The following is a 27,472-nucleotide window of genomic DNA, read 5'->3' as shown; positions in this document are numbered from 1 at the left end:
TAAAACAAGACATAGAGCCTTGCTCTTACAACGCTCACTTCTCCTAACTATCTGCTTCTATCAGGGCACAACTCTTAGGGGAAATCCCCTGTTAATCTGAACAACTCTAACTTCTCTACCCTTCAACACGTTGCCCCCAAGCTCCTCAGCACAGGAGCTCATCCTGTGCACGCAGAGGCCTGGTCATCTTCCCCTCAAAATGAAGTCTTTCTGGAGGTCGGCACAGGCTATCAGCCGATTCCTCTGTTGCCAGAAACTATCTATTGCATTTCTGTCATCATTTCTATTTGGTGTGCATCTGTTCTTCTTCAGCCAGGTTCTCCCAGAGAGGCAGCCCATCAATCTAGAACAAGCTGCTTGTGGTGAAGGAGACGAGGCAAAGGACTTAAAAGATGAAGGGTATTTTGACTGCCCACACAAAACTCGTACAGCAGAAATCAAGCCTGAGGTAGGGTGGGGTGCAGGGCCGTCATTTGGCCTACCAGCCAAACCATCAAACTAGAGTATCCAACACTCCACCCAAATTACTGACAAGTCAGAGTGTGTCCCCAGGGAGCAATCTCTTTGGTAACAACACACGTGGTGGCTGAGCACTGTACGCTCAGTGTTCTGGGCTCAGGGAAGGAGAACATCCTCAGTTCTCAGCTGAGCCAATTACAGCGTGTTCAAACTAAAGGACTAAAGTTCCCACAAAAAAAAGTCACCAGGTAGACAGCAAAAGACTCCTTTTCATGTAGAATTTCTGAAAAGCCCCCAGGCTGAACCCTATTACGGCTCATGCTGGACTTCGAGTGTCAGAAGTCCATCTCGGTCTTGGCAGACACACCACTGCAGAGCAGACCCCCCTGACATGCCCGGCCTGCTCAGAGCGGCGGCTCACCAATCTGCCCGTAGGCCATGCTGATCAGCCGCTCGTTCACAAGTTTGTCGGTTTTGGGGTTTCTGGGCTGTCTCTTCATGATGTCACTCTCAGCTTGCTCATATGCCAGGGAGATGGCGGGAACCTGGGGGAAGGGAGAAGGGACAGGAAAGCTGGTGTTCAGAACTTCTTGTTAATATAATCCTTACCCTCCCTTTAAAAATCTGTTTTTTGTTTTTTTTTTTTTTTAAATCCTGGGAAATAAGATTAAAGATCCTATTTTAAAAAATAAAAAAAAAAGCCAAAAAAAAAAAGAGAAAAATCCTACTCTGCCTTGCAGAATGTTAACACTGATTCTCTGATGCTGAGGTTGGGATACACACTGGCTACTGCTCCTGACAATTCTTTCCTGACACCAGCCTTGGAGAGCCCAGGCACCAGAGGCGAGTGCTGCTGCCGGCACACAGGACACGCCACCACCCCTGACGTGTGGATGTGACGTTCACTTACCATGTCAGTGCCCAAGTCGATGCAGAGGATGGTGACAGTCCCTAGCGGCAGTGGAATGTTTGCAATAATAAATATCAGGAAGGGGGTGATCTCTGGAATGTTGCTGGTTAGGGTATAAGCAATGGATTTCTTCAAGTTATCAAAGATCAGACGACCTAGCAAAGCAAGATTCTTTTTTTACTGCACAGCTTAAAGAGACAGGCAGACTAGAAAATGAATATGCCCAGCGAGTGCAGCAGCGGATGCAGCAGCAGTATCTGGACGGGCTTTGTGAATATCTTAAATACATTCTCACCTTCCTCGACTCCAGTCACAATTGAGGCAAAGTTGTCATCTAAGAGAATCATGTCAGCAGCTTGCTTCGACACATCTGAGCCAGCAATCCCCATAGCAACCCCAATGTCCGCTTTCTTTAAAGCTGGAGAGTCGTTGACACCATCCCCAGTGACAGCCACAATGGCACCCTGTCCAGAAGAGGGAGAGTGATGGGTCAGTAAAACTTATTTCTCCTAGGGACAGAAATAAAGAAGATGCATGCCTCCACGCATCCTGATTAGTCACTGTTGCCCTCCCACAGAGACTGGATGAAGCCTCAGAACTGTCCCTACCAAATGACAGCGGAAGAAGGGACCATAGGGACCATAAACAGATCTTTTCCATATTTACTAGGAACAACTGGGGAGCGGAGCTCTTGGAAACTCCTGCAGGCACAGCCTCTAGTCTTTTTGGGGCTGGGGACAAGTCTTCTAGCCATTCACATCCCAGTGACTCCATTGAGGTCCAGGCTCCGGGCCACATGAGGCCATGTGCTGTCAAGTCTCAGTCCCTCTCTCCCCGTGCCAGGAGCCAGGAGCTCCCAACTGGCCTAACTATGCTGAGTCTCAGAGCTGGGTAGGCGCTCGCCACTGGCGCTCTGCTCCTGGGAGTTCCAGTCACCGAGGCCAGGGGCGCCCACCTCGGCTGGCCCTGTGGCTCCCACCTGTCTCTGGCAGCCTTCCACAATGATCAGCTTCTGCTGAGGGGAGGTTCTGGCAAACACGATCTCAGTGTGGTACTTCAGGATGTCGTCCAGCTGCTCAGAGGTCATGTCCTTCAGGTCACTGCCATGCACTACACAGGCCTTGGCATCTCTAGAGTCAGGACCAAAAGAACAGAAGAGGTCACCCATTGCCTCACCAGCACAGAGCCCGTCACCTCGAGAGGGGACTGTGTTATCGTCTTCAGAACACAGCATGAACAAAAGGAAGCTGGAGGAGCCTTCTCCATCACCCAAGAGCGGCTCCCTGTGCAGCACTTCACAGGCTCCAGGGCATTTGCATACACAAGACCTCACTCAAGACTCACCGCACCACTGAAACCTGCCTGCCGCTTCCCTTCCCCACCTTTGCCAGGCACACTGGTGTAAGTTTTAGAAAGCAGCAGAGCTGATGAAAGATCCAACTTACCCTAGAGAAGACCCTGAATCTGAACAAATTACAACAATTTGTCTCCATTATCTGTTTTACTTTATTGCTAATCCCTCTGCTCCCTTTGGCCTGAATTACCTGGACAATTGTCCCTTCCTCATTTTATTGTGTTAGTGTGGATTTAAAAGTTGACAAGGCATTAGGTGCCATGCAGTATAGCTCAGTGGTTATAGCACAAAATTGGAAGTGTCTTTAGAATGAAGAATTTATTGCATGACTTCACTAGTTCTGAGACACTTGGAACCTCTCTAAGCCTCAGCTTTGTAGTTTGCAGGTGGGACTCAAACAAGCTTGATCTGTCACTGTAACAAGTAGTCAGAACAGTGCCAAGAGTCACTGACAGTGACCTGCTCTCAGGCTAAATCCTCCCGAGGAACACGGCTGCTTTCTGGCAGTGTAGGTACCTTCCCCGCTCAGAGTGAGCCCAGATGCAAACCATTACAGAAGCAAGCTAGAGCTGGTCATCTAGGCCTCCTGCCTTACCTGGGGTTCACCTGGCTCACGGGGATATTGAGGCGGGCGGCGATGTCCTCAACGGTCTCGTTGCCTTCTGAGATGATGCCCACACCTTTGGCAATGGCTTTGGCTGTGATTGGATGGTCTCCCGTGACCATAATGACCTGAAACAAGAACCAGGATCACTTTTGAATGCAGCTGCCAAGAGTCTTACATGTAAGTAGGCAAAAAAAAAAAAAAAGCAAATATAAAACTGATAAGCATCAACTTACTAAAAACATAAACACATATCCACAGAAAGAAGGTACAAAAGCCAATACTCAAGATTTCTTCTTGGTACACAATCACATCACACACCATACCTTTTTCTTCTTTTACACAAGTCACATAAGAAGACTCAAACTTACTAACACCAGCAAAAGGAAAAAAAAAAAAAAAAAGAACCTGATGCTGGTGGGACTGTAAAGGCACTGCATTTTGCTAGCATCCTTCAAATTGGTCGAATTTTGAGGGCATATGTAACATATACTTCAAAAGGAACAGGCAAGTGTCGAGGGAATCGCTTCTACAAGCTTTGCTGGGCAGCATTATTCATAAGAATGAAAACGACGGAAACAAGTCAAATACCAAGCAACAGAGTGTTAGTCCCCCTGAGTACTATTCAGAATACACCAAATAGTCACTGAAATCGTTACCTGAAAACAAAAGACACAGTATGTCTTATACCAATCACCGCATAAAGTGTATCAACTTAAGTACTTCCAAGTTTAAAATTTTACAGCTTTTGCTTTTTAACTTTGCTTGCATTTCTATGATTACAAATAGGGTTTTTAATTCTTTTATTTTACCTGTTATATACACTAACGTTTTAACATTACTTGATCTTTTCTGATTACAACTAACACCTTGTCGATGAGAAATTAATACTCCAGGTGAGAAAAAGAGCTGACCACTGGCCCCTGGGAGCAATGCACACAGGGGAGGGTGTCCCACAGCCCCCAGAAAGGCCCGGGACACATCTGGCACTACCTTAATTCCAGCACTTCGGCATTTGCCCACAGCATCCGGGACAGCAGCACGCGGAGGGTCGATCATGGAGATGAGCCCGACGAAGCAGAGGTTATCCACAGGGAAGTTCACTTCATCAGTGTCAAACTGGAAGCCTTCAGGAAACTGCTCGTCTGGCAGAAGAAGGTGGCAGAAACCTACAAGGCAGCAGGGCTCCGTGAGGATTCTCACGGTAGGCAGCAGGACACTTGTCTACTGCCCATGTCCATCTTCTACTGGGCGACCAGTTTGAGCTGTTTCCATTTTGTCTTGTTTTTGTGGTACTGAGGACTGGACCCAGAGGCATTCTACTTCTGAGCTACACCCTTAGCCCTATTTTTATATTGGAAACAGGGTCATGCTAGGTTGATGAGAGTCTCACTACTCTCTGAGACTGTCCTCAAACTTGTGATCCTCCCATCTCAGCCTCCCAAGTATGAGGATTGTAAGTGTGCACCACCATGCCTGGCTTTGGAATATGGCTTTTTTTTTTTTTTTTTTTGGTGGTACTGGGGTTCCTGGAAACTCTTCTACCTCCGGGCTACACTCCCAGACCTAGTTTATATTTTTATTGGGAAACAGGGTCTCTTAAACCAGCAAGGCTGGCTTCGAACCTGCGTGATCTTCCTGTCTCTGCCTCCCAAGTGTGGGGATTACAAGCGTGCGCCACCATACCCAGCTGGAATGTTTTTAAAAGTCTAGTTTGGTGACAGAGTGGAGTGTTTTACTTAACATTTAGGATTAATACAGAATCACTGAAAGAAGAAAAAACAAACATGCAAAAGACAGAACCCATGTATAGCAACTCTTAGTGCAGAAAAGACAGAACTGGGCAACACTCAACACTCATTTTGAGCACCAGCACATCAGGAGACTCACCCACCAGCAGTAAGCTATAGAGATTCGTCAAATCATATAATAATCATCGGTCTCAGATGCCCTCTCTGGAGAAGCTGAGGCCACATCTCTGCTTACTGGCTTATTTGGCCAAAATCACATTACTGAACACCAGTATAGGGATTCAGGCTAGCTACTCTGTCATTCTGCCAAGGGGTTTATCATGTAGTATTATCACCACTCCTGCAATCCAGGTATTGAAATACCTTCCTTTCAATAGTGCATGAAAGTGACACTGGTCTTTCAAGTGATGTAAAAGGTGCCATGTGGCCCAAGGAAGAAGCTGCTAACTTAGGGGTGATGGAGGCAGGGAAGCATGATGACTCAAAAGATGGTCATGATCTTCTTGGTCAGACGGACATATGAGAGACACACCATGGCAGGACAGTGGGAAAGGGGATGAGCATACCAGTCAGTCAGTTTTAAGACATTCAAGCTGAAAACAGGAAGAATTTCACAAAAAATAAATTTGTGTTTGTGAACACACATAATATTCTAAATGCCACTTTGCAAAATACATTAGACAATGAGTAAAATGAACTTCAAAGCCTCATAGCTGTGAGGATGCCTAAATGGTTACTGCAGTTTAGTTTATGAGCAAGGTGCATCAGTCCCCAAGGAGAGGCGCCATCGTCCCAGGCAGTCAGGAAATGGCTTCCTCTGGGTGCACTAAGAATTAACTAACTTTAATTAAGCTTCTGGACCTGGCCATAGCAACAAGGCCAGACAATAAACCTCCCTCCACTGCCTTCAAAAACAAAAACAAAAACAAAAACAAAAAACAACTGGGGGCAGAACTTAGACGTGGGGTCTTGCTTCCAGACAGAAGCAATCCCTCAAGACTGTTTCCCACAGTCTGATACACTGATTATTTCTCCAGTACTTAATACAAGACTGAGATTGAGGTCAAGAGGACGCGGAGGTCAAGGCTGATGCGACCGCTCATGACTGAGATGGAGCACCTGGCAGAGTGCTGGGCACTCTCACCAGCGACCCGCAGCGTACCTAACACTCGCTCCCCGAGGCCCCCCAGCTCCAGGTAGGCGTTCTGAAAGGCATCCTTCAGCTCCTCGTCCAGGGGCTGCTCCTTGCCGTGGAGCAGGATAGAGCTGCAGCGGTCCAGGATCCTCTCTGGAGCTCCCTTCATCACCAGCAAGTGTCGGGGCTCAGCCGTGTTGAGGTTCTTGTGAATGGACAACTGTAAAGGATTATTCAGATGCCAACGTTGAGTGTGGCGGTCAGAGGAAAACCACTTCACTCACTGTCTAGTGCTGTTACACAGTAAGCCCAGGTATCCATCTGAACTCGGGAGTATCTCAGACCTTGTGACATAGCGCTATGATATATTCATTAAGTCCCTAAAAAAAGGCACTATGCTGCATTCATACATTTACGTATATAACTGCATACAATTTTGTATGTGTATGTTTGCATATAAAACTCTCCTGAAAGAAATCTGGGGACAAAGGGATTGACATGAGCTTGGACACATGCATGCTCCCCCTTCTCCCCTGTACCTCAACCACAAAGTATTCAAAAGGGGCTAAAGACTATCTGGGAAGAGGCTTCATTTATCCTACTGATACTGAAATACATGGGGGCACCCTATGTAATCAGGGGTCTAATTTAAAGCTGAAGCTTGAGAAGCCCCACAGGGAGACTGTAACTTCTGGCTCGTGTTCCTCCCTTTGTCCCCCAGCCTGCCCTTGTGTGCTGCACAACCCCTGGGACCTTCAGACCTGGTACTTGTTGGTGGAGTTGAAGGGGATCTCGACGATTTTGGCGTATCTCTCTCGCATCTCCTTCACGGAGCCGCAGCAGACCTCAATGCACTTCAAGAGTGCCGACTCCGAGGCATCGCCCGCAACTGCCCTCTGTGAACACAGGCATCTGTTAGTCACCCCGACAAGGCCTGCTTCATCAAGGTATCACTGCCAAGCAGGAACAGTAACTGCCATTCCCCACTACACATTTCTGGTTATGAATCTGAAAATAACAAATAAGAAAAACATTTATAGCATCCCTCACTGCCCTATAATTTAAAGAGAATGGCTCAGGGTAGACATACCGTGTCCAGAGCAAACTAAAAAACTCATATTCTAAATAAAATTTGATTTATGCAGTAGCATCTGGGCTGTTATCAGTTTGGACAACCATATCATCAGCCAATATTTTAGTTACAGTCCTATTTCAGCAAATACCTTATTTATTTATTTATTTATTTATTTATGTATTGATTTATTTGTGGTGCTAGGGATTGAACCCAGGAATGCTCTACTACCAAGCCATATTAGCCATATTCCCATATCCCTTTTCAGTTTTTATCTTGTCATGGGGTTTCTCTAAGTTGCCCAGGCTGGCCTCAAGCTATGATCCTCCTGCCTCACTCTCCCGAGTCACTAGGCTTATAGGTGTGTGTTGCTGCTGTGCCTGGCTAATACCTACATTTTACACGACACATGTTACTTTTTAAAACATTTCCAATTGTAAACAACTCTTCTACAGGTAGACATTTTAGAATTCTGACCTTCAAGGCTGCAAATACAGGTGAGCAAATTAATGTTCAAAGGACAGCTCTATTGAAGAAGGTGGCTGTGTTTGGTAAGGAGTACAACATTAAGCGGGATCATTTTTCAGAGTCAGTTATTAGGAAAAATAGGGCTGCTGCCTCATCCTCTCACCATAGCAACGGTAACAATCCCATTTACATGGCAGAACTCCACAGATACTTAAGACTACATCTCCTACTGCCTTTCTGGGGTTTGTAAGTCAACAAAGATTGGATACTTGTGGGTCTGGATGCTCAAAGCCTAGAAAATTTCCACTTTGAGGTCAGGAAAAACATGAAGCAGGCATCTCAAGTTTTATCCATAAGATAAACAACATCCTCCTTAGATCAACATCGATTTAAGGCCAAGCAAATCGCCTTTAAAATAAAGGAGCCTATCTTCACAACAGAAGCCAGCTCAGTTACAGCTGAGCCATACTTCTTTTGGCAACTCTGTCTATACGGAGAACTACCTCAGACAGCTCCAGAGGACACGGGGACCCCAGAGTCCCACAAAGCAGCAGTACTCTCCTCCCTGAGGACCCTGTGCAACGCACTGTTCTTCTAAGATTGTGATTCATTTGGGCAGCACCATAAAACCAGTCATTTGAAACTGCGTGAGAATTCCACAAGGCTGAGCTTAGTTCTGCCTCGGTCTTATTTTTGCATCTTTAGTACATAAGCTAAGAACAAGTAAGATAAGAGAAATAGCTGAGCTATTTTAAGAGAACAAATGGCTTGTGGGATTTACTGGAATCTAGTGTATTCTAAGAGGCAAATACAACTAGAATCACCACTAGAGTCACCCTCACTGTCCACTAGATTAGAAAACATTATATGAACTCAAGAGTGGTAAAATTGGATTATGTTTTCACCAGAAAGACGCCCCCATCCTACTTGGGTCAGATTTTTGACGGACTGAACCTTTTTTTCCTCCAACCAATATGGATCACGGGTGCTGAAAGTGCTTCAGATGGAGAGGCAGCACAATGCTTGCTACACTCAGCAAAGACACACATGGCTCCCAGCCCTCTAGTAGAGCGACTCTGCACACACAAAGGGGGAGTGCTATTTGAAGGAAAAAAAAAAGCCACTCCAAGGGCAGCTCTTGTGTGGTGTCCACCCCCCTCCTAGTGTCCAGCAGCAACCTAACGTCCAGCAGCAACTCCTTAGCATACCTTAAGAATAGGGAGGTTTTCCTGGTTAGCCTGAAACACTGCCCTGTTACAAAGACCTGCAATTCTGGACAGAGCAAGCCAGGTGGCCGAAGTCTTGTCGAACGAGACACCTGACGGAAGCAAGAAAATATGACAGGGAAATGACACATTAACTTTGAGTGCGAAGCTGTTCTCAGTCTATTAAAGTCTCATCAGAGCCTGAAATGCTCCATTTCACTTCCTAATTGATGACAACAATCAGGTTTTAGGCATTTTCCAATCATGTGTGGAGGGCTAATTAACTTTTCTAGTGGCATGCACAGATAATCTTGACTCTTGACTGAATGATAAAAATCAAATAAAGAAGCAAAACTGCCATGAACTTAACAAAACCAATAAACAGAAGGCAAGCAATGTGAGTGACCAGGCGGCAACGGGGCCCGGCGGCCGTTCTTACCACTCTGATTCTCTGTGGTATCAGCTTCATGGATTTGATTGTCAAACCACATGTGGGCCACTGTCATCCGGTTCTGAGTCAGAGTTCCAGTTTTATCTGAGCAGATGGTGGATGTGGACCCCAAGGTCTCCACAGCTTCTAAATTCTTCACTAAGCAGTTTTTCCTTGCCATGCGCTTGGCAGTAAGTGTCAGACACACCTAAAAAGATGTTCAAGAACAAGATTACTACACTGGACCCTGGTGGAATTCTATTCAGTGCCAGGTGCAGCGGCACATGCAATCCCAGAATTTGAGAGGCAGAGACAGAAGGATAGCAGGTTTGAGGCCAGTGTGCAGTAACTTAATGACACCATGTTTCAAATTAAAGTTGGGGAGGGGTGTAGATTAGAGGTAAAATGCCTCTGCATTCAATTCCCAGTAAAACACACACACACACACACACACACACACACACACACACACACACACAGTAAGAAAGATAATAAGATGATAATGGCCAGATTTTACTGCACTCTATACCTCCCACTAATACTCAAGTTCTTCTTTCTCCATTATACTCTTTTTTTGGTACTGGAGATTGAACTCAGGGGCTTCTAGCTCTGATTATATTTTGAGACAGAATCTCACTAAGTTGATGAGGATATCATTACTTGCCAAGGCTGTCCTCAAACCTGTGATCCTCTGCCTCAGCCTCCCAGGTACTGTGATCACAAGTGTGCGTCATCAGGCCCAGCTCCATTGCACCATTTTGGATCATGTGATAATTTAAGAACACAATTTGTTTTGGGGGAGGGTTTCTGAATAAACACATGCTGATGCTTTCTCATTGTCAAAGCTTACCGTATGATATGGTACTGCAGAAAACATATACACAAATGTGGGGAATAAAACAAGCTGGCAACCCCTTAGAAGCGACTGGTAGAGGTGGCTTGCACCCATGCAAACTGATCTGAGTGAGGTGACCACCTCTGCCCAAGCCTCTCACCGTGACTGTGGCCAGAAGACCTTCAGGCACGTTGGCTACGATGATGCCGATGAGGAAGATGACGGCCTCCAGCCAGGTGTACTCAAGGATCAGAGAGAGGACGAAGAAAGACACACCCAGGAACACAGCGACACCAGTGATAAGGTGGATGAAATGCTCAATTTCTGCAGCAATGGGTGTCTGGCCCCCTTCAAGCCCAGAAGCAAGTGTGGCAATTCTTCCCATCACAGTACGATCCCCCGTGTACACAACGATGCCACGTGCAGTGCCTGAAAAAAGAAGGGGAAGGGCACTGAAGCAAGTCCCATGGACCTGGAAAGAAGTCACAGAGTTGGCCTACTACACAGCTTGGCTTCAAAAGGGGGCAAAACATGGTTTTCATGGACCATCACTTTGGTTGTATTTACTGTTTGTTCTAAACCACAGACACTATGGCAAAGGGATTCTGACTCTCTGGCAGGATAGCAGCACCAATACCCACACTGGACTGGCGCTGCCAATCCAGGTGGTATGATGGAGGAAGAGGGTAAGAAGGAAGCTGCTACAAGGCTTCTTGGGTTTTCCTGCCAACAAATGGACCACTTCTGCTTTATACTTAATAGAAGGTATTAGAAACAGAACCAATAAAACAACAGATGGTTTTTTTTTTGTTCTTGTTAATGGCTATAATAAATACCATACATATTGTGCCAATAGTGCCTTAAAATGCTCTACCTTCAACACAGTTGGTTGAAAAAAAGGCAATGTTCCTTGTCTCCAGTGGGTTTTCGTTGGTGAAATCCGGAGACCTCGTCTGGGGTTCTGATTCGCCAGTGAGTGAGGAGTTATCCACCTGCACAGAGAAAAATACCAGCATCATGTGAGTGCACTGGCCTCGTCGTAGGCCACTGTGCCTTGGTCCAACCTGCCTGAGGAGCAGATCTGGAGAAGAGAGATCGTTCCTTAGAAATCTACCTTGCAGCCATTTGCAGATATGATTCTGAGGTCAGCAGGGATTCGGTCTCCTCCTTTGACTTCCACCAGGTCCCCAACTACAACCTCCTCTGCATTGATGCTCATCTTCTCACCGTTTCGGATCACAAGGGCTTGCTTTGGAAGGGAAAAACGATTTATACAGTTAAATGGATGGCAAAAGGGAAGGGTGGTGTCCCAAAACAAGAAAACAAAATTACCAATGATCCACGCTCCTAACTACCTGACGACATAACTTTCGTGTGTGTGCATGTGTGGTGCTAGGGGAGTGAACAAAGGGGCACTCTATCTCTGAGCTATACTCCCAGCCCTATTTTATTTTATTTAATTATTTAGTGGTACTGGGGGTGGAACCCAGGGGCTTTCTACCTCTGAGCTATATTCCCAGACCTATTTTATACTTTATTTGGAAACAGGGTCTCACCAAGTTGCTGAGAACCTTACTCAGTAGCTGAGGCTGGCTTCGAACCTGCACGATCCTCCTGTGTCAGCCTCTCAAGCACTGGGATATAAGTGTGAGCCACCACACCCGGCTTCTATTTTATTTTTTTTAAACAGGTCTTGCTGAGTTGCTGACAGCCTTACTAAGTTGCTGAGGCTAGCTTTGAACCTGCAATCCTACTGTCTCAGTCTCCCAATTACTGGGATTATAGGTGAGCGCCATTATGCCTAGCACATAACAAGATTTATACGAGATACAAAAGTTTGCTCAACAGTTATCTAAGAGTGTTCCTTTTAGATACCGTGCTTGCTTTCAGAGTTTACATTTGGACAGTCACTTAATAACTGGAAAACTTTAAGTTCACATTAGTCTGTGTGGTAGGGGGAAGGCAAACATTAGGTACCTGAGGGACCATGTTTTTGAAGGATTCCATGATCTTTGAGCTTTTAGCTTCCTGATAGTAGGAGAAACAGCCAGTGATGATGACGACAGCGGACAGCACCACACCGAGGTACAGCTAGAAGGGGACAAGCCAGTTAGGAGCGGTGGCTCTCAAGAGAACAGGGAACACAGATGGCGATCAGGGCTCCCGAAATGCAGAGCTCACGGCTCCCTATTTCTAGAGCCCAGTAACAGGAGGGCCAGAAATGGAGTGAGTAGCCGACTCCTGTCACTCACTTTAGACTTTTGGAATATTCTTGGACGAATCTATTTCTCCTCCTTCATTAAAGCAAAGACATTTTTCAATCGTGTGACTTCTATAGTCACATTCTATTCTTTAATAGCCACTACTATTCTTTAGGAGAATCACTACTCAACCTTCTCAGACAAGTGTGACGTGCCGACACGGACAGCGGTGCTCTGCCATGTAATGGGTGGCATCCAGATCAAAGCTGGGACCTATCCAGAGTGGCCTGTTCACAGCAGCCCAGAGAGACAGAGGGAGCTAGGTAAAGCCAGGAGGGAAGAACCAAGGGGCCCTCCAGGGAACACTGCTGATACTACTCCTGATGTTTAAAAGTACCACGGAAGTGGTGGCACCTGCCTGTGTCTAAGGCACACACGCAAGCAGACTCAAAGCAGAACTCACATTATCGTTGTCATAGTTCTCTTCCGTGGCAGCTACGATGCCATAAGCCAAGAAACAAAGAATCGCTCCAATCCACAGTAACATTGAGAAACCCCCAAACAGCTGCCGACAGAATTTGACCCACTCGGGAGTTGTGGGAGGGGGAGTGAGGGCATTGGGGCCGTCTCGGGCCAGGATCTCAGCGGCTCGAGCAGTTGATAATCCCTGAGGAGGGGAGGAACACAAATAAGGCAGATGCACCAGCATTTAAAAACTAATCTGCCCGCCTGAGGGAAGAAGCAGTTTCCCGCTGCAAAGCCCAGGTAATGGCGGCAATCCCACTACAACTACCACTGATAATTCCTCGCAGGGTTCAGGAAAATAAGCCCGGGTTTCCTGACCACATCTAACCTTATGAAGACTGTTAAAAACGATCAGAGGGCGTATTGGAATCCAGGCTATTTCTTCCTAAGTTTTAGATCAAGGGGTTCATGCTAAATTGTGTTTTTTACCAACCAGATAGCTATTTAAACTACTTGATTCAGTTCTGAAAATTAAAAGCTTTCAGTTTCCTCTGTATTGATTGTTAGGGAAGGGGGACAAACCCTTTATGAACATCAGAAGGAAATATTTTTGTAGGAATCCAATCTCTTAATGGGTTAAGCCAAGTTTTAAGTATAGAATTTTATTCTTGGGATGGCAATTAAAATGGTCCTCTGGAAGGGAAGGGCCTAGAAGCATGGGTGTTTAGCTAACTCCCCATAAACTTGTCAGTTGAAAAGTATCCACTAGGCCAGTCCACTGTGTGGAAGGCTCCATTTTCTGATGGGCCAAAATTCAGACAGTAGACAGAGGTATGAGTCCTTTTAAGAGGGGAAAATAGCATTACTTTTATTTACTTATTCTTTTGGTGGTACTGGGAATTGAACCTAGGAGCAGTCTACCTTTGAGCTACATCTCCAGCCCTATTTTATTTTTATTTTAAAACACGGTCTCACTAGGTCGATGAGAGTCTCACCACTTGCTGAGGCTGTCCTCAAACCTGCAATCCTCCTGTCTCAGCCTTCCAAGTACTTGGATTATAGACATGTGCCATCCTTCAGACTAGGATTGCTTTTATACTAGCAAATATCAAATAATGAAATGTATTTTTACTTAAGATAACTACTTTTGATTTGTCTTTTTTTGGAACTAGATGTTGAACCCAGGTTCATTTAACCTCTGAGCCACACACACCCCCGAATTTTTAATTATTATTGTTGTTGTTTTATTTTGAAATAGGATCTCCCTAAATTGCTGAGGCTGTCCTTAAACCTGCAATCCTCAGACTCCAAAGTACTGGGATTACATGTATGTACCACCATGCCTGGCCTCAATATTATTTTCAATATTAGAGTTTACTCAGCTGTGTGGGGAAAACAGAAAGGAAATTGAGGTAGTAAGAAAAGAAATGCCTCACATCCATGCTGGATTATCCTTAGAATAATAACAAGGAACAGACATCTAAGCGCTATCTACGTGACACAAACCAAATCTGGTCTTTAATTCAATCAATCCATTTAATTCTCATGGCAATCCTTTTTAAGCTATTATTAACCCCATTCTTTACAAGTAAGGAAATAGACCCACAGCATTTGAAAACTGACTTGGGTCACAGCAAGCACACATCATAAAATTCTAGTAAAGCCTTAAGGAGATAACCTGTACAGAGGCAGCATGGCCCAGAGCCCCCCAGCGCAGACATGTGACACAGGGCAAAACCTAACAGGGAAAACTAGGATTCTGCACGAATCTCAAGAGAAAACATACTCGGCTCAAGTCTGTTCCGTATTTACGATGAAGTTCATCAAGGCTAAGTTTGTGGTCATCCTGAGGGAGAGGAACAAACAGAAACAAAGACAAGAATTAAACATGGCAACATACAAAAGCATCCCGTCATTAGTGCCCCTCATTAAACACACAAACGTTTTTCTTTAGCCGGAATGCCTGTCACTGGGGCCGGATGGCTCAGCTACCACAGCTGCCTCCCGATCACCAGGGAAGGCTACCACTGGGCGATGAGGCCATCGCTGCCCGCTGCACCAGGTAAAAGCAGCCCACTTAGAGAAAATGTCGATTCCAAAATTTAAATTTAGCATCATTCCCCTATCCTCTTTGCCTTCGGTGATGACCACGCAGATTCTGGACAATTATGTTTGTGAAAGCCTGACAAGGCCCCAAGTCCCCATAGTTCAGTATAAGCTGCAGAAAACAGAGACCCATCACACCACCCTCCTGTGGACCTTTGATGATGCTAGAGTCACTTTTGTGACTCTGAAAAATTTTTAAATGAAAAATTTCAGCCATGACCTCTGCAACTGGGTAACAGCTACACACATGCTATGACTTCTTTGAAAACAACAGTTCCCTGTCTGCAGGACTGGAGTAGGGGTGGAGGTAGAAGCACAGGCTCAGAGGTGTGGGATAAAAATTAAATTTTCAGAAGAACAAAAAGCAGCCATCTTCCTGGTACTTACCATAGAAACCTCTTTTTTTAGTTCATCCATATCCCTCTCTTTCTTGGCCTTTTTGCCCTTTCTGTCAGTGGGCTCTGAAACGGCCGCGGGTTCATATTTATCACGTCCAACCTACAAGAGAACATGGCAAAAGGGTGGTTGTGAACTATGCGTGGAACCAGGAAAGTGAAGGGTGCGCGGCAGGAGATGTTGGTAGTTTTGAGGGCTGCTGTCATTTGGAATAGTCACAAACAATATTCATGAAAAAGTACCTGCTTGTGCTACATACAGCACGAACACAGCCACCTACTGTTAACACCGTCCCTCAAGGACACACGTCTCCACCCAAGGACGTGAGGAGCTGTGGTGCAGTCAAGGCCTCAGAGTGCACTGTGGAGAAACTTGTACTTGGGGCCATCCCTATGCTGTCACCTCCCATCTTCCCCACTCAAAGAATGAAATCCGCCTTTCCTAACTCACGCACAGCCTAGTGCTTGGGAGCTAGCGTGCTGAATCACCCAGGCTTGAGCCTAAGTCCGGGCTCCACCACCCGCCAGCCAGGCCTCCTTGGGCAAGCCTCGAGCGCTCAAGTTTCCAGTTCCTCTTCTACGGCCAGAAGCACAGTGCCAACCTCACTGGGTGTTTTTGGAGGATCAAATGCTATCTCTAAATGCTAGTTACTTGTCTACTGTACTTAAGTTATTCACATTGCAAAGACATTATCAAGTTTAAAAATCTTTATGGCTCACAAGGACAATGACCCCTTCATTTTATGTTCAAGAAAAGTCTAAAAGTTCCTAAATTCTTTAAGAGATTCCCTCCTAAAAGAGAGTCACCACCCCATTCCGTAGCCTAAAAAGAAATCCCCCCCAAAATGGAAGTCACTGGAAATGTTTTGACACAAGCAGGATGTAGGAAAAAGCATGTGCATTATCGCATAATTCACAGGAGCCACCTACGCCTCTGAAAACGAGAAGAATTTTTAAAGAAAATGTTGATCCTAAAGTTTAAATTTAGAATCATTCCATTCCCCCACCCCATTTTAAATGCCTGGGCTTATCTACACAAAGCTTGAAGTTGGTGCTGTCAATTGTCCCTGAAGCAGAGGCGGCCCCATTCCACCCCCGCCCCACAACTTATAGGCTCAGAAGTAGAGTAGCCGAGTCCTTAAAATGGATGATAAGTGGTACCATTACTATTATTTTCTGGTTCACTCTTATTCATTTCAAACTCTCAAAGTACATTAATAGCCAGTAAAGCAATTCTTAGGAACTATATCTAGATTATAATTTTATCTTGCTGAAATGGATAAAAGAAAACCAAAACATAGGTGTTCCTACCATAATAAGTACAATTAAAACTAAAAAATAAGATTTGCTTGAATTTAAAACTACAAGGAAACCATGCTCCCAATTAGCGGGTGTTGGAGATATATGTATTAATCACATTGTGCGTCCATGGTCCTTGGCTGTGTCTCTGGACAAATAACTTCTGAGAGAGTGGGGCCCTTGAGTTTTCATTTTATCTGTTGAGAATGGAGCAGGTCTAAAGATAGTCAACATTCTTGACATACTCTCCACTGTGGAGCAATCAGAGTTGTAAGTGCCTTTGACTATAGCTCTCAGTTCCAGAAATAAAACAAAAAAAATAACCACACACTGAAAACAGAGGCAAATAAAACAAGAGGCAGGCCTTCTCCCACAGAGGAACCCAGAAAGTGTCGTTTCCTTCACATATTTAATGGGAAAACACAACACTGAAAAATCATTTTGAAAACACTGACATGGGGTCTCTTAAGACTTGTGGCTAGTTTGTGCTGATTAAAAATACAGTTCACGAATTTTAAGCAAGTTGGGTATTGTTAAAATATATTTAAATAAATGAAAATCAGAGTTAAAAACCGCTCAGCCTTGCCATCTGTATGCTTAGATTATTCTCAGTCTTCCAATATTTTCCACTCCAAAAGAAGAGAGAATTATTGGAGCAGCTAAGCCTTGGACATGGTCCAAGACAGTTTTACCACCATTTACAAAATAAATGTCTGGTTTGCAGCTTCAAAGCTGTCAATGATGAAGTTAGTTGGGAATCTAGATAACTCTCCCCTTTCTTCATCGATTCATGTTATATAAGATATGGTTTTATATGAAGCCATTTTTGAAAGTGTTAAGATGTGAATTGGTTTTTTCTTTTTCTTCTTCAAATTTTTACTTTTTTTTTGGGGGGGGGTAGGCAATATTTGTCCAGAGGAACTAAGCAGCTTATACAATTCAGTTCTTCTTCACAAGTCAAACAATAATTTAATACTAGCTTATCCTGGTGGGGATCAAATAGTACTTAAGTTCCTATCAGTTTTAATTATTGCAATTTGAAAAGGGGGGGAGAGGGACGGAGGGAGGGAGAAAGGGGAGGGAGGTACTAGGCAAGACAGGAAATGGTGGCAAAACTGGGTAAGATGACATTTTCTTTATTATTTAAAAGCATTTGGGAAGAGCAAAGGTCAGGCAGGTCAAGGGTGATGATGAACAGGGCTTCTTCAATCCGCTTCCCTCTTGGGCAGTGGGCACATACTTCCTACTTTTGCCACCAGAAACTCCAGATCATTTATTTCCCACAGAGCTCGGCGTGATGAATTCCACACCCACTGTGTGCTCTGAGGAAAAGTACAAGAACACTCACAGCAAAAAGGCCCCTGGTGAAAGTGAAGTTGGCTTATGGTTTCTCTCTCTCTCTCTCTGCTGTTGCTGCAGCAGCTGCTGCTGCTGTTTTTCCATTCTAATCTAAGAACTGGAAGTCACAACAAGGGTAGGGGCTCACCCAGCCTAACAGTTTACGGCTGTGTGATTACTTCATCCTGTACTTCCCGGGACTCTGTCTTCTCTGATATTCCCTAGAAATTTTGCTATTTTATTTGGGTAGAGGAAAAGGTGCCCAGAGATGGGCAGAGAAAATTCTTGACAGGAACCAAGGTTACAACATAAAACAAGATTCAGTCATTTAAAAGTAGATGCTGAATCCTCATGAGTGAGAGATCCCCAGGACCTTTCAGACAGGAAGATGCTCCTTCCTCAGTTTCCCTAATTAACCACTTTAAGGGGGAAGGAAACTAAAAGGCCACACAGCAGCCGTCAGTGAGGTCAGGAAAGGAGCTTCCATCTCAGAAGCATATCATTCGGCTCCGCATCCCTCCCCCACCCCTCCCATCCCTCCCCCACCCCTCCGTGGCCATCATACCCAGCCCAACCCTGGCCTCCAGCAGGGCACCGTCCTGGCCCCGTACCCCCCAACCACCACGCAATAGGGGGTTTCCACCACATCAGCACTAAGGTCTGTGAGCAGCATGGAGCTCAGAATTGCCTAGGGTATTTGGAAACCAAGATTCCCATTCCCTTGAGGTAGGTCTCTTGATGGTTCTTGTTATCTCAGCCTCAAGTCATTCTGGTACTGTCACCACCTGCCAGCTATATGACCTTCAACAGCCAGCCAAAGTCTCCTTAAAATGAGAGCAACACTTGGCCTAACTTAACCTACAGAAAAAAAGGCATTTTGATAGTCTGGTTAGTCGAGAAACCACTGCAAACTGAAAACACTCCTATACCCTGCACTGTTACCAAAAATGACAAACAAAAGCTGACCAGCAAGAGAGGCCAGATGATGGCAAGAGTAACTGCCCCAATTGCAGCCCACTTCAAAGTCTCCCAAGAGGGGCAGACGATGGCACCTCTGACCTCCACTTGGCCAACCCACCTTGGCAGGAGCTGGGGGCGGTCTCCCATTCTGCGGCTTGCCTACAGGCAGTGCCTGGTTTGCATTACTGTTAATATAACAAAGTGGAGGGGGGAGGAGGAGAGTTTTCCTGGATGATATATTAATAAGCCATCTACAGATGCGGTTGTGCATGTAACAGCACTTTGCAAAGTGCCACACGAAGGTTAGTATGACAACTTGATTGTGACCAACATATGCATTACTGCCGTTCCTCACTTTCTCAGGTAACTCTAAACCTCGAAATAAAACTTAGTTGGGGCATCTCCCCCCCCAAAAAAAAAATGTCAGTTTGACCAAGAACACTTTATTTCACCTCCATTTGCTCCTAAAACTAAGTGGTTTGGTTTATGCACAAGGAATTTTCTTGCCAGGGATGTGAAGGCTGGGATGGCCAGGCTGAAGGACACCCACTGTCATGGTACTGTGGTTGCTCTCTAGTCCCCAGGTGACCTGCATCACAGTAGCAGTAGTTCTCTAGAGAGTAGGCAACCCGAGGGACCACCATACCCTCACCCAGATGTGCATGCTTGAAAATGTACTTTGACCAGGTAAAAGGAGGAGTAGGTCCCTTTGCGAACCTGTTCAGCACCTCTAAACTTGGGCTGCAACTCATCAGCCAGCAGGGGACAAAGAGCAGCTGTAGCTCCAGCCAGTGGGCTCCTGTGTCTCAAAACAAACAGGACTCAACCTCCCTCCCTAATCTGCCTGCATGTAAATTCTTCACAAGCCACCTGCCTGCTCTTTGGGCAGCAGAGTGCATCTATGACCATTCACCAAAAAATAAGTAAATAAAATCTGAAATATGTAAAGAATCAATGCAATGTACTTTAGGCACTCTTTCTTTAAAATGTTGTTTTTCTAACAAATTTCCCCCCCCCTTTTTTGCAGTACTTGGGATGGAATCCAGGGGCATTCTACCTCCAAGCCACACACCCCCAGCCTTATTTTTTATTTTTATTTTGAAACAGGGTCTGAGTTGCAAAGGGCCTCACTAAGTAGCTGAGGCAGTCCGCGAACTGTGATCCTCCAGTCTCAGCCTCCCAGATGTTGGGATTACAAGGGTGTGCCACCATGCCCAGCTCCAAACCTTTTTTTTTTTTAAGTTTGCTGGGGATCAAACGCAGGCCCTTTCCAATGCCAAGTAAACGCTCTGGCATCTCCCACTGAAACCCTGGAGCCTAAGCTAGGAAGTAGAATAATGGAATAATGGCTGCCAGTCCAAAAGGGTCCAACGCCTAAAGGAATATCACAATGCAAACAAGGTGCTATGGAAGCATACCATGGAGAACAAAAGAAAAGCACAAGAGAATAAGCCCCCAAAGTGCCCAGGGCCCTGGACATCACCGTTGCTAGGAAGATAAACACCATGGCCCACTGATCACAAAATCTTAGGCTGATTATCAGGCCTCCAAACAATGCAGGTCCCAAAGATAAAAACACAGGCCACAGTGAATCAAGTTTTCAGTTCATCAACTGAGAATATCAGGTCATCATTACTAAATAGAGTTTGAATAAAACCAGATCGAAAGATCACATTCAGATATATTTCATTGTACATCACAAATGAAACAAGGCACAGAGGTCTACTGGATAAAAATCTTAGCTCAGGACCAAATGAAAACAAACCAAAAAGCATGGGATAGGGGTCGTCTGTTTCTTAGAACCTGCTATTCCAAACATCAGTCAAATAAATGTGGAGAATGTCTTGTGGATTCCTGACAGCAGATTTCAGCACAACTAATGAGGTGAGTCATATGCAGAGAACAGTCTTTTTCTGACTCCAGCCAAAGAACACACTTCCTTTCCTACACTCAATTCATAGCAATGTGAGAAAGGTCAGACCTGACTCGGTTACCTATCCTCTCCCAAAGATTTATAAACGAAGGAGGGTTTTAAAAAGGAGTTAGTAGACTTTCGAGTTATCTTCATGATCACTTACTAGACACACATTTTGCCATAATCTAGAACTGGACAGCCCTGGCAGCGATGGGGCAACGTTTTGCCCAGTATTTTGCTGCCCAAACCCAGCCACACTGATTACCATGAGCCCATCTGATCTGACACTCGCATTTCTTCTTCTGGCCTGCTGGCTGGCAGAGGGCCCTGGCAGCTAACAGAGCTCAGACGCCCTTGCACCACAAAAGGCTGAGAAGTTCTTTTCACTACAAGACTTAAAAACCTTATGCAGGACAATCAATCACACTGAAAGTCTTTTAACTTGAAAAGTGAAAGAAGATGAAAACCTTGAGATGCTTCTAAATAGCAGATTTGCTTGTTGGGCAAAGACAACAGCTCTGGCAGTATCAACAGACACTTCCATGTGGCTTTCCTTTGACGAGCAATTCGACTACTTCCCCATCATGTCCCATCTCTAGTGTTTTTTACAGGGAAGGACAGCTGTTCTCCAGCACTGAAAGGGCTTATAGGCTAACTGATGAAGAGCAAACTCAGTTTAAGATCTGATCTCTCGGTTCCAATTACTTTGTAAGCCCCAGCAAAAGTAGCCATGGGTACCGTGTTCACTGTATAAACAGATCACTCAACTGATCTCCAGGTGCGTATTCCACCCCTGGGCCACCAGAAATGAAGCTTTGGGACTCCCCCCCCCCCAACCTATCTGGGAGGCAACTATTTCACTTACTTTTCTACATGAAATTTTTCCAAGGTACTTAGTCAAAGCCTCTTCTCATGCTTAAGTTTACATATTTTTTTTTTTAAAAAAAAGTCTGATTGGAAGAGAAAGTCTCTTATTAGTGCACTGTTTTACTAAAATATAATCAGCAAATGGAGACTTTGAAAGGTGCCAGAATGGACCACAGATGACTGTCGAGTCTGTTATGCTTTAAAAATACTGCAGTCATTTTTGTTTTAAATATGGTTTAAGAATAACACTCCCAGGAATCTGTTTAAGTTTTTTAGCTCTCACCTGGATAAACACCTCACTGGATTTTTTTTTTTTTTCTTGCCTTTTGGCTGCTTTCCATTTTCTCAGGTTTATGACGAAGGCCTCCCCCTTTCCTACCCTCCCACCCAAAGGTGACTCACTACAGTGCTACAAACTTACTGGCAGAGAACACTACAAATTAACAGTCAGTTACCAAAAGAGGATACAACCTGATAAGAGGGTACAGAAAGAACCCAAGGGGCAGGGACAACTGACACAGTTGCTCACAGAGGCCACTGACAGGCAAAGGCTGGGAAGTGCCCTCTCCCCTCTTCTCTGCCCCCCAGGGCTGATCACCAGCTCCTCCTGTGACAGCAACCTTGCTCCTGGCCAGGCTGCACAACTTTCCACTCAAGGACTCTGCCTCACAGTGTTTTGAGTCTAAAGTACTAGCTTTACAGCAGCCAGAGGATATTTAGTCACACTTTCAAGTTGAACTCCAAAAGGGCAGTTGATAATGTTACCATGCAACCAGGATTTCTGCTGACATGTGTCCCCCTTCACTGAACCTTTTCCCCTGCCCCTCTTTAAAATCACTACCCATACGCTCTAGGATTTATTTTCTAGCTAACTAAGTTAATATTCAAACCAAATCTTGAACAGCCGCTGAAAGGCTGGTGAGACCCCCCTCCCCCATCTTTATAAACTTGAGAAAAGAGCTTTTTGCAGCTCTAAACAATTGCGGTGTGTACCTTTGGTGAGCTAAACAGCTGTGGGTGGCAGGCCTAGCTGAAGACTTAAGCCGAGTCACTGGCAAAAACAGCCAATAAGAAAAAAGGGAGAAATCCTATTTCATCCAGGAATGATTCAGCAAGAGCGATTCCTTCATTTTCTTACCAAATGCTCAGGAACTAGATGTTTTTTAAAATAATTTTTTACTTCTGCATTGCAATTCTACATGATAGTGAGAGTCACAGTGATACTTTCATTTATGCATATAACATTATTTGGTCTGTTCCTTCCTGTGCCTCCCCTCCCCCACTACTCTAGTGGTCTCTCACCTTAATTTTCATGAGGACTTTTTTTTTAGCTGCCACATATTAAAGAAAATAAGAAAATATGCATCCAGCTGATTCCACTTAGCATCAGTGCTATAGTTCCATCCAGTTTCCTGTAAATGACATAATTCTGAGGAACTCGATTTTCAAGGACATAAAAATTCACCTGATATATATCAAAACCTAAACCCGAAACAGCACTAAGAAGGGAAGAAATTAAGGATGACCTTAAAAATTAGCTGCCCGCACAGGCTTCCTGGTCAACCAATTATCAGCAGAGGTTTAGTAACTACTCCACCCACATTTTAATCCCCATGTGGAAAAATCCCATATTCTTCTGAACATTTGGACTATCACAGGTCACAGAGACGAACACACACACACTGCGGTGTACAACCTAATCAGCGTATGAGGGCACACAGAATTCTAAATACTACCCTGAATACAGGCAGCATACCATCCCTCACTAATTACAACCTGCTTGTTAGACTAGACATTGTGTTAGGATCCGTAAGACATCTGGGTTGAACCTACACTACTCAGGTGTGTACTATACTGTACCATTACTGTGCATGACTGCGTGCACAATATATGATATGGGCATAACGTAGTTAACTAAACATCTGCCTGGCCTCAATTCAGTATCACAGATACCCCAGTTTCATCTGAAGAATGAATTTAAGAGTTTTGCATATATGCCATTGTTAAGGAGTAAATGTAAGTTTAGGCTCCAGAGACCACAGGAGCTGTTCTGGGCTCAGGGCCGGCTGTTCTTTCACTAATCAACCCTTTGACCTTGAGCCAGTCACCTCACCTTCCTAGGCCTCAGCACACATCTGTAAGCGCTGATCTCCCTTAATCCTGTAATGTCTCCATTTGAGAACTTTTCCCCCTCCTCTAATGAGGGAAGAGATTTCAAACTCAAAGGAAGAATTATGTTTACAGGAATGGGCTAGGGTTTGACGGTGGCGTACAAGTAGAGGCCACTAACCCAGTTTCCATCCTGGGAAGCAGAGAGGCAGAGCCCTCGGCTCAGAAGAGCTTGGATGCTACCTGACCTGGACCAGCTCTACACATTTTATGCTTTGAAAAACAATACGTGCTATGCATTCCATTTGATCCTACTGCCCCTATCAGGCCCAGGCCTCTCAATTACCTCCTCCAAATACATTTCGAGTCCCCAGATAATAATGAATCCTCTGTCCCCATCACTGGGTCCACACCCAAGCAAGCGCCTTAGGAACCTGCAAAGCTGAGCCATGGAGCCGATGGAGTGGATTCTCGTCATTCTCATGACCTGGTGCTTTTTACCCCACGAACTGATACTTTTCGGGATAATTTTGGTTACATTTTTCTCAATTGGTCATGAGGTCCGGGACTCAGTCTCTGGCAGCGGCTGCGGGTGTTCAAGGCTTCGCCTTACAGAACCGTGGAGCCGCGGTGCGGTGTGCGCACTCTCCTGCCCCGAGACCCCAGTTTCCTTTGGGAACTGCTCTTGGGAGAGCCGACAGTGCGGGAAACCCGCAAGGCTTTTGTACCACCACGCACCACCCGCAGCCTCCAGTTCTTTCAGGTCTTTATGGAAGCCAGAGGGCCCTGGAGGGTCAGCCTGTTCTCCTTCAAGACTGGCCTCACGAATCAATCCGCACACCCCTTCCCACCGTCAAAGACAACTCGTTACCGCGGGCGCATCCTGTTATGGAAGGCGGCTCATTAAATCTCCCAAAAGTATACCTTAAAGGCCATCTTAGGGCGGTGAAGACACACCCTTTCTGGCACCAGCACGCCCGACTGGCTCCGCAGTAAGGGGAAGCCAGTTTTTTCCTCTGGGGGAGGGCGGCCGTCTCCGCGGGGAGCTGGCTGAGCCCCAGCGCCTCCAGGAGCAGGAGCCTCGGCCCGGAGGCTGCCCCGCCGGCGCCGGCCGCGGCGGGCTCGGCCGCCCGGGAGGGCGCCCCGGGGAGGGCAGGGCAGGGCAGGGGAGGGGCGCGCCCTTCTCCAGGGCCCCGAGGGCGGAGAGAGAAAGGACGGGCGACGGGAGGTGAGGGCTGGCGCGGCGGGCTCGGGGATGCGGCCCGCTCCCTCCCAGGGCCGCCCGGCTCCCCGGGCCGGGCCCGCGCTCCGCCCCGCGCGCCCCTCGGCGCCCCCTCCATTTGCAAAGTGCGTCGTCCCTCAGGCCGCGCCGCTTCCTCCTCGGCGGCCTCCGCGGCCGCGAGCGCGCCCCAGGCTTCCTCCTCCGGCTGCACGGCCGGGCCCGCCGGACACTCACCCCCTTCCCCATGGTGGCGGTGCTCGGCGCCCGGCGCCCGGCGCGGTGGCTGGAGCAGGGAGGACGGCGGCGAGCGGGCCGGCGGAGCCGAGGGCAGGGCGCGGGGCCGCCGCGGGCCGGGGCGCAGGGAGGGAGGGAGGGCGGCCGGCGGCTCGGGCCTCCGCCGCCGCCGGGGCTGCTACCGCTGCTGCTGCCACGTGTGCGCCGCCTCCGCCGCCGCTCTCCGCGCCGGGACCCGCCGCAGCTCGAGCCCGCGCCTCCTCCTCACTTCCTAAAATAAGCAACCTGCGCGCTGGCCCCGCCCCCGCGCGCACGTCACCGTTGCCGGAGCAACCCGACACCGGCCGCGGCCCCGCCCCCGCCAGGCCCCGCCCGCCGCGGCCCGCGCCGCAGGAGGGCGCGCATGCCCAGGCGCGGGAGGCTGCGGCCGCCCCGCCCGAGCCCAGGTCCGCAGTGGGCGCGGCCGGCTGCAGCGAGCCACCCCGCCGGCCGGGCGCCGTCACCCGGGACTCGATGCACGCGCTGGGGGAGTCGACTCGGGTGTGACTGCAGCCGGCGCGGCTCCGAGACTCCGCCTTAATGCGGAATCCGGGGCCCGCGCTCCTTTGCGGACGGCTTCCTCGGGCCCTTCGTGCCTGCAAATGCCTTTTCAGATTGGGGGTCCTCAGAGCCATCTTTCGCATTCTGCCTCGAGAGGAATGGGTCTGAAGTGGCCTCACAGGGTTTCCAACCCCCACTCTCAATCTCCCTTCCTTTAAGACCCCCAAAATGCCAGTCCGGAGGACCATTTATAATTCATTCATACCACCCTGTGAATGGAACCCCTTTTGAGGGTTCTGTTTTTAGGCCAGAAAAGCCTGAAACCCAAAGGAGTGCGCATCTTTAACAAGAGAGGATGCTCAAAGGGCAAAGAGGTGTTTGAAGACTTCTCTGCTTCTCTGCACTTCCCGCCTGCCCAGGAGCACCTACTTCAGCATGGCTTCGGGTGCTCCTAGGGCCCAGGCTTCACCTCCCACCCATGGGTTGGCTCCAAGGCACTGCGAGGCTTCTCTTAGCTAGTGAAAAGAGGCCCCAAAGCAGAGGCCCCAGTGGCTGAAGTTCTTCAACATTAAGTAATTAATAATAATAATAATAATAATAATAATAATGTATTCTTAACATTGTTGTCAGGATATCAAGTACAGTGGAAAAGCATGGAACTCACAGAGGAAAAATTCAATCCACATTTTTGGGGAATTTCTATGAACTTCCTAAGCAAGTTAAGGGCAATCCTATCAACCTCAAGAACATGAATAAATAAGGATATGAAGCTTGAAAAAATGGGGAAGGAAAGGACAAAAAATCTAGCAACTGTGTAATCAATTACATGGTTAGGATAATCCTCATCCTTTTTTAGAAGAAACCGCTGCTTATGGTAATATTTTTCCTATTGCCCAAAAACTCACCCAAACAGCTCTTAGGTCCTCCAGTGGTCTATCTACGACTTAACTGAATCAGTCCAGGCTATGGAAAACAGAGGAATTGTAAACAGAATTCAAAATCTTGACTACTGGGAGGAGAGCTCTCAAACTCAGAATAGAGTTTAACAGAAGGTTACAATGTTATCTAGGCTGTAGAAAACACTGCCTTTTCATGCCTGGACAGCCCCTGCTACTGGTACTCTGTAGGAGGCTTTTTTGCTTGCTAAAGATCTGTTAGTTTGTTTAAGATTAATTACCCCTTGGGCCCTGATCTGAAATGGGGGAAAAATGCAGTAAAAAAAAAACAAAATGTAGAAAATACAAGTCTGAACAATGTAGTTTTCCTGTCAGCTGATCTCTTTATTATAATCTTTCCATAAGTAAATTCATTCATTCATTCATTCAACAAAATGATCCTATAGATGGAGGTATTTCCTTCTCTTCTAGAGCACTGTTGTAGGGACAGCTGACATTCCAACTCATAGCCTTTTGTGGGGACAGCTGAATCTAGAGCACTTCTCTTCTAGAGCACTTTTGTGGGGACGGCTGCAGGTTACTGAAGTCCTTTCAGGAGGACCCGAATGTTCTAGTTGTGTTCTATGGTAGAAGAAAAATAGAAGAAACATTATCTCAGCTCTGTGTTTTGCTCTTGGCTTCACGTCATAGTTTTACATGCAA

General features: G+C 46.4%; 1 protein-coding gene across 1 annotated transcript in view; it reads right to left on the bottom strand.

Annotated features, from left to right (window-relative positions):
- The window catches only part of ATP1A1 (ATPase Na+/K+ transporting subunit alpha 1), a gene marked incomplete at both ends in the record, with an annotated part of 29,364 nt that extends 4,018 nt beyond the window's left edge, over nt 1-25,346 (bottom strand). Inside the window, 18 exons of the mRNA XM_080693010.1 lie at nt 881-1,004; nt 1,370-1,524; nt 1,665-1,833; nt 2,349-2,499; nt 3,319-3,455; nt 4,321-4,496; nt 6,241-6,433; nt 6,975-7,109; nt 8,962-9,071; nt 9,398-9,596; nt 10,384-10,652; nt 11,098-11,215; nt 11,338-11,472; nt 12,201-12,314; nt 12,888-13,091; nt 14,676-14,735; nt 15,383-15,493; nt 25,335-25,346. Coding sequence (XP_080549136.1) covers nt 881-1,004; nt 1,370-1,524; nt 1,665-1,833; nt 2,349-2,499; nt 3,319-3,455; nt 4,321-4,496; nt 6,241-6,433; nt 6,975-7,109; nt 8,962-9,071; nt 9,398-9,596; nt 10,384-10,652; nt 11,098-11,215; nt 11,338-11,472; nt 12,201-12,314; nt 12,888-13,091; nt 14,676-14,735; nt 15,383-15,493; nt 25,335-25,346 — 2,572 coding nt within the window. The remainder of the gene's footprint in view (nt 1-880; nt 1,005-1,369; nt 1,525-1,664; nt 1,834-2,348; nt 2,500-3,318; nt 3,456-4,320; nt 4,497-6,240; nt 6,434-6,974; nt 7,110-8,961; nt 9,072-9,397; nt 9,597-10,383; nt 10,653-11,097; nt 11,216-11,337; nt 11,473-12,200; nt 12,315-12,887; nt 13,092-14,675; nt 14,736-15,382; nt 15,494-25,334) is intronic.
- Between the last annotated feature and the right edge of the window lie 2,126 nt (nt 25,347-27,472).

The sequence above is a fragment of the Muscardinus avellanarius genome (genome assembly GCF_963383645.1).
Source record: "Muscardinus avellanarius genome assembly, chromosome: 3".
In the NCBI taxonomy this organism is placed as follows: Eukaryota; Metazoa; Chordata; class Mammalia; order Rodentia; family Gliridae; genus Muscardinus; species Muscardinus avellanarius.
This window is presented reverse-complemented; position numbering and strand designations above follow the sequence as displayed.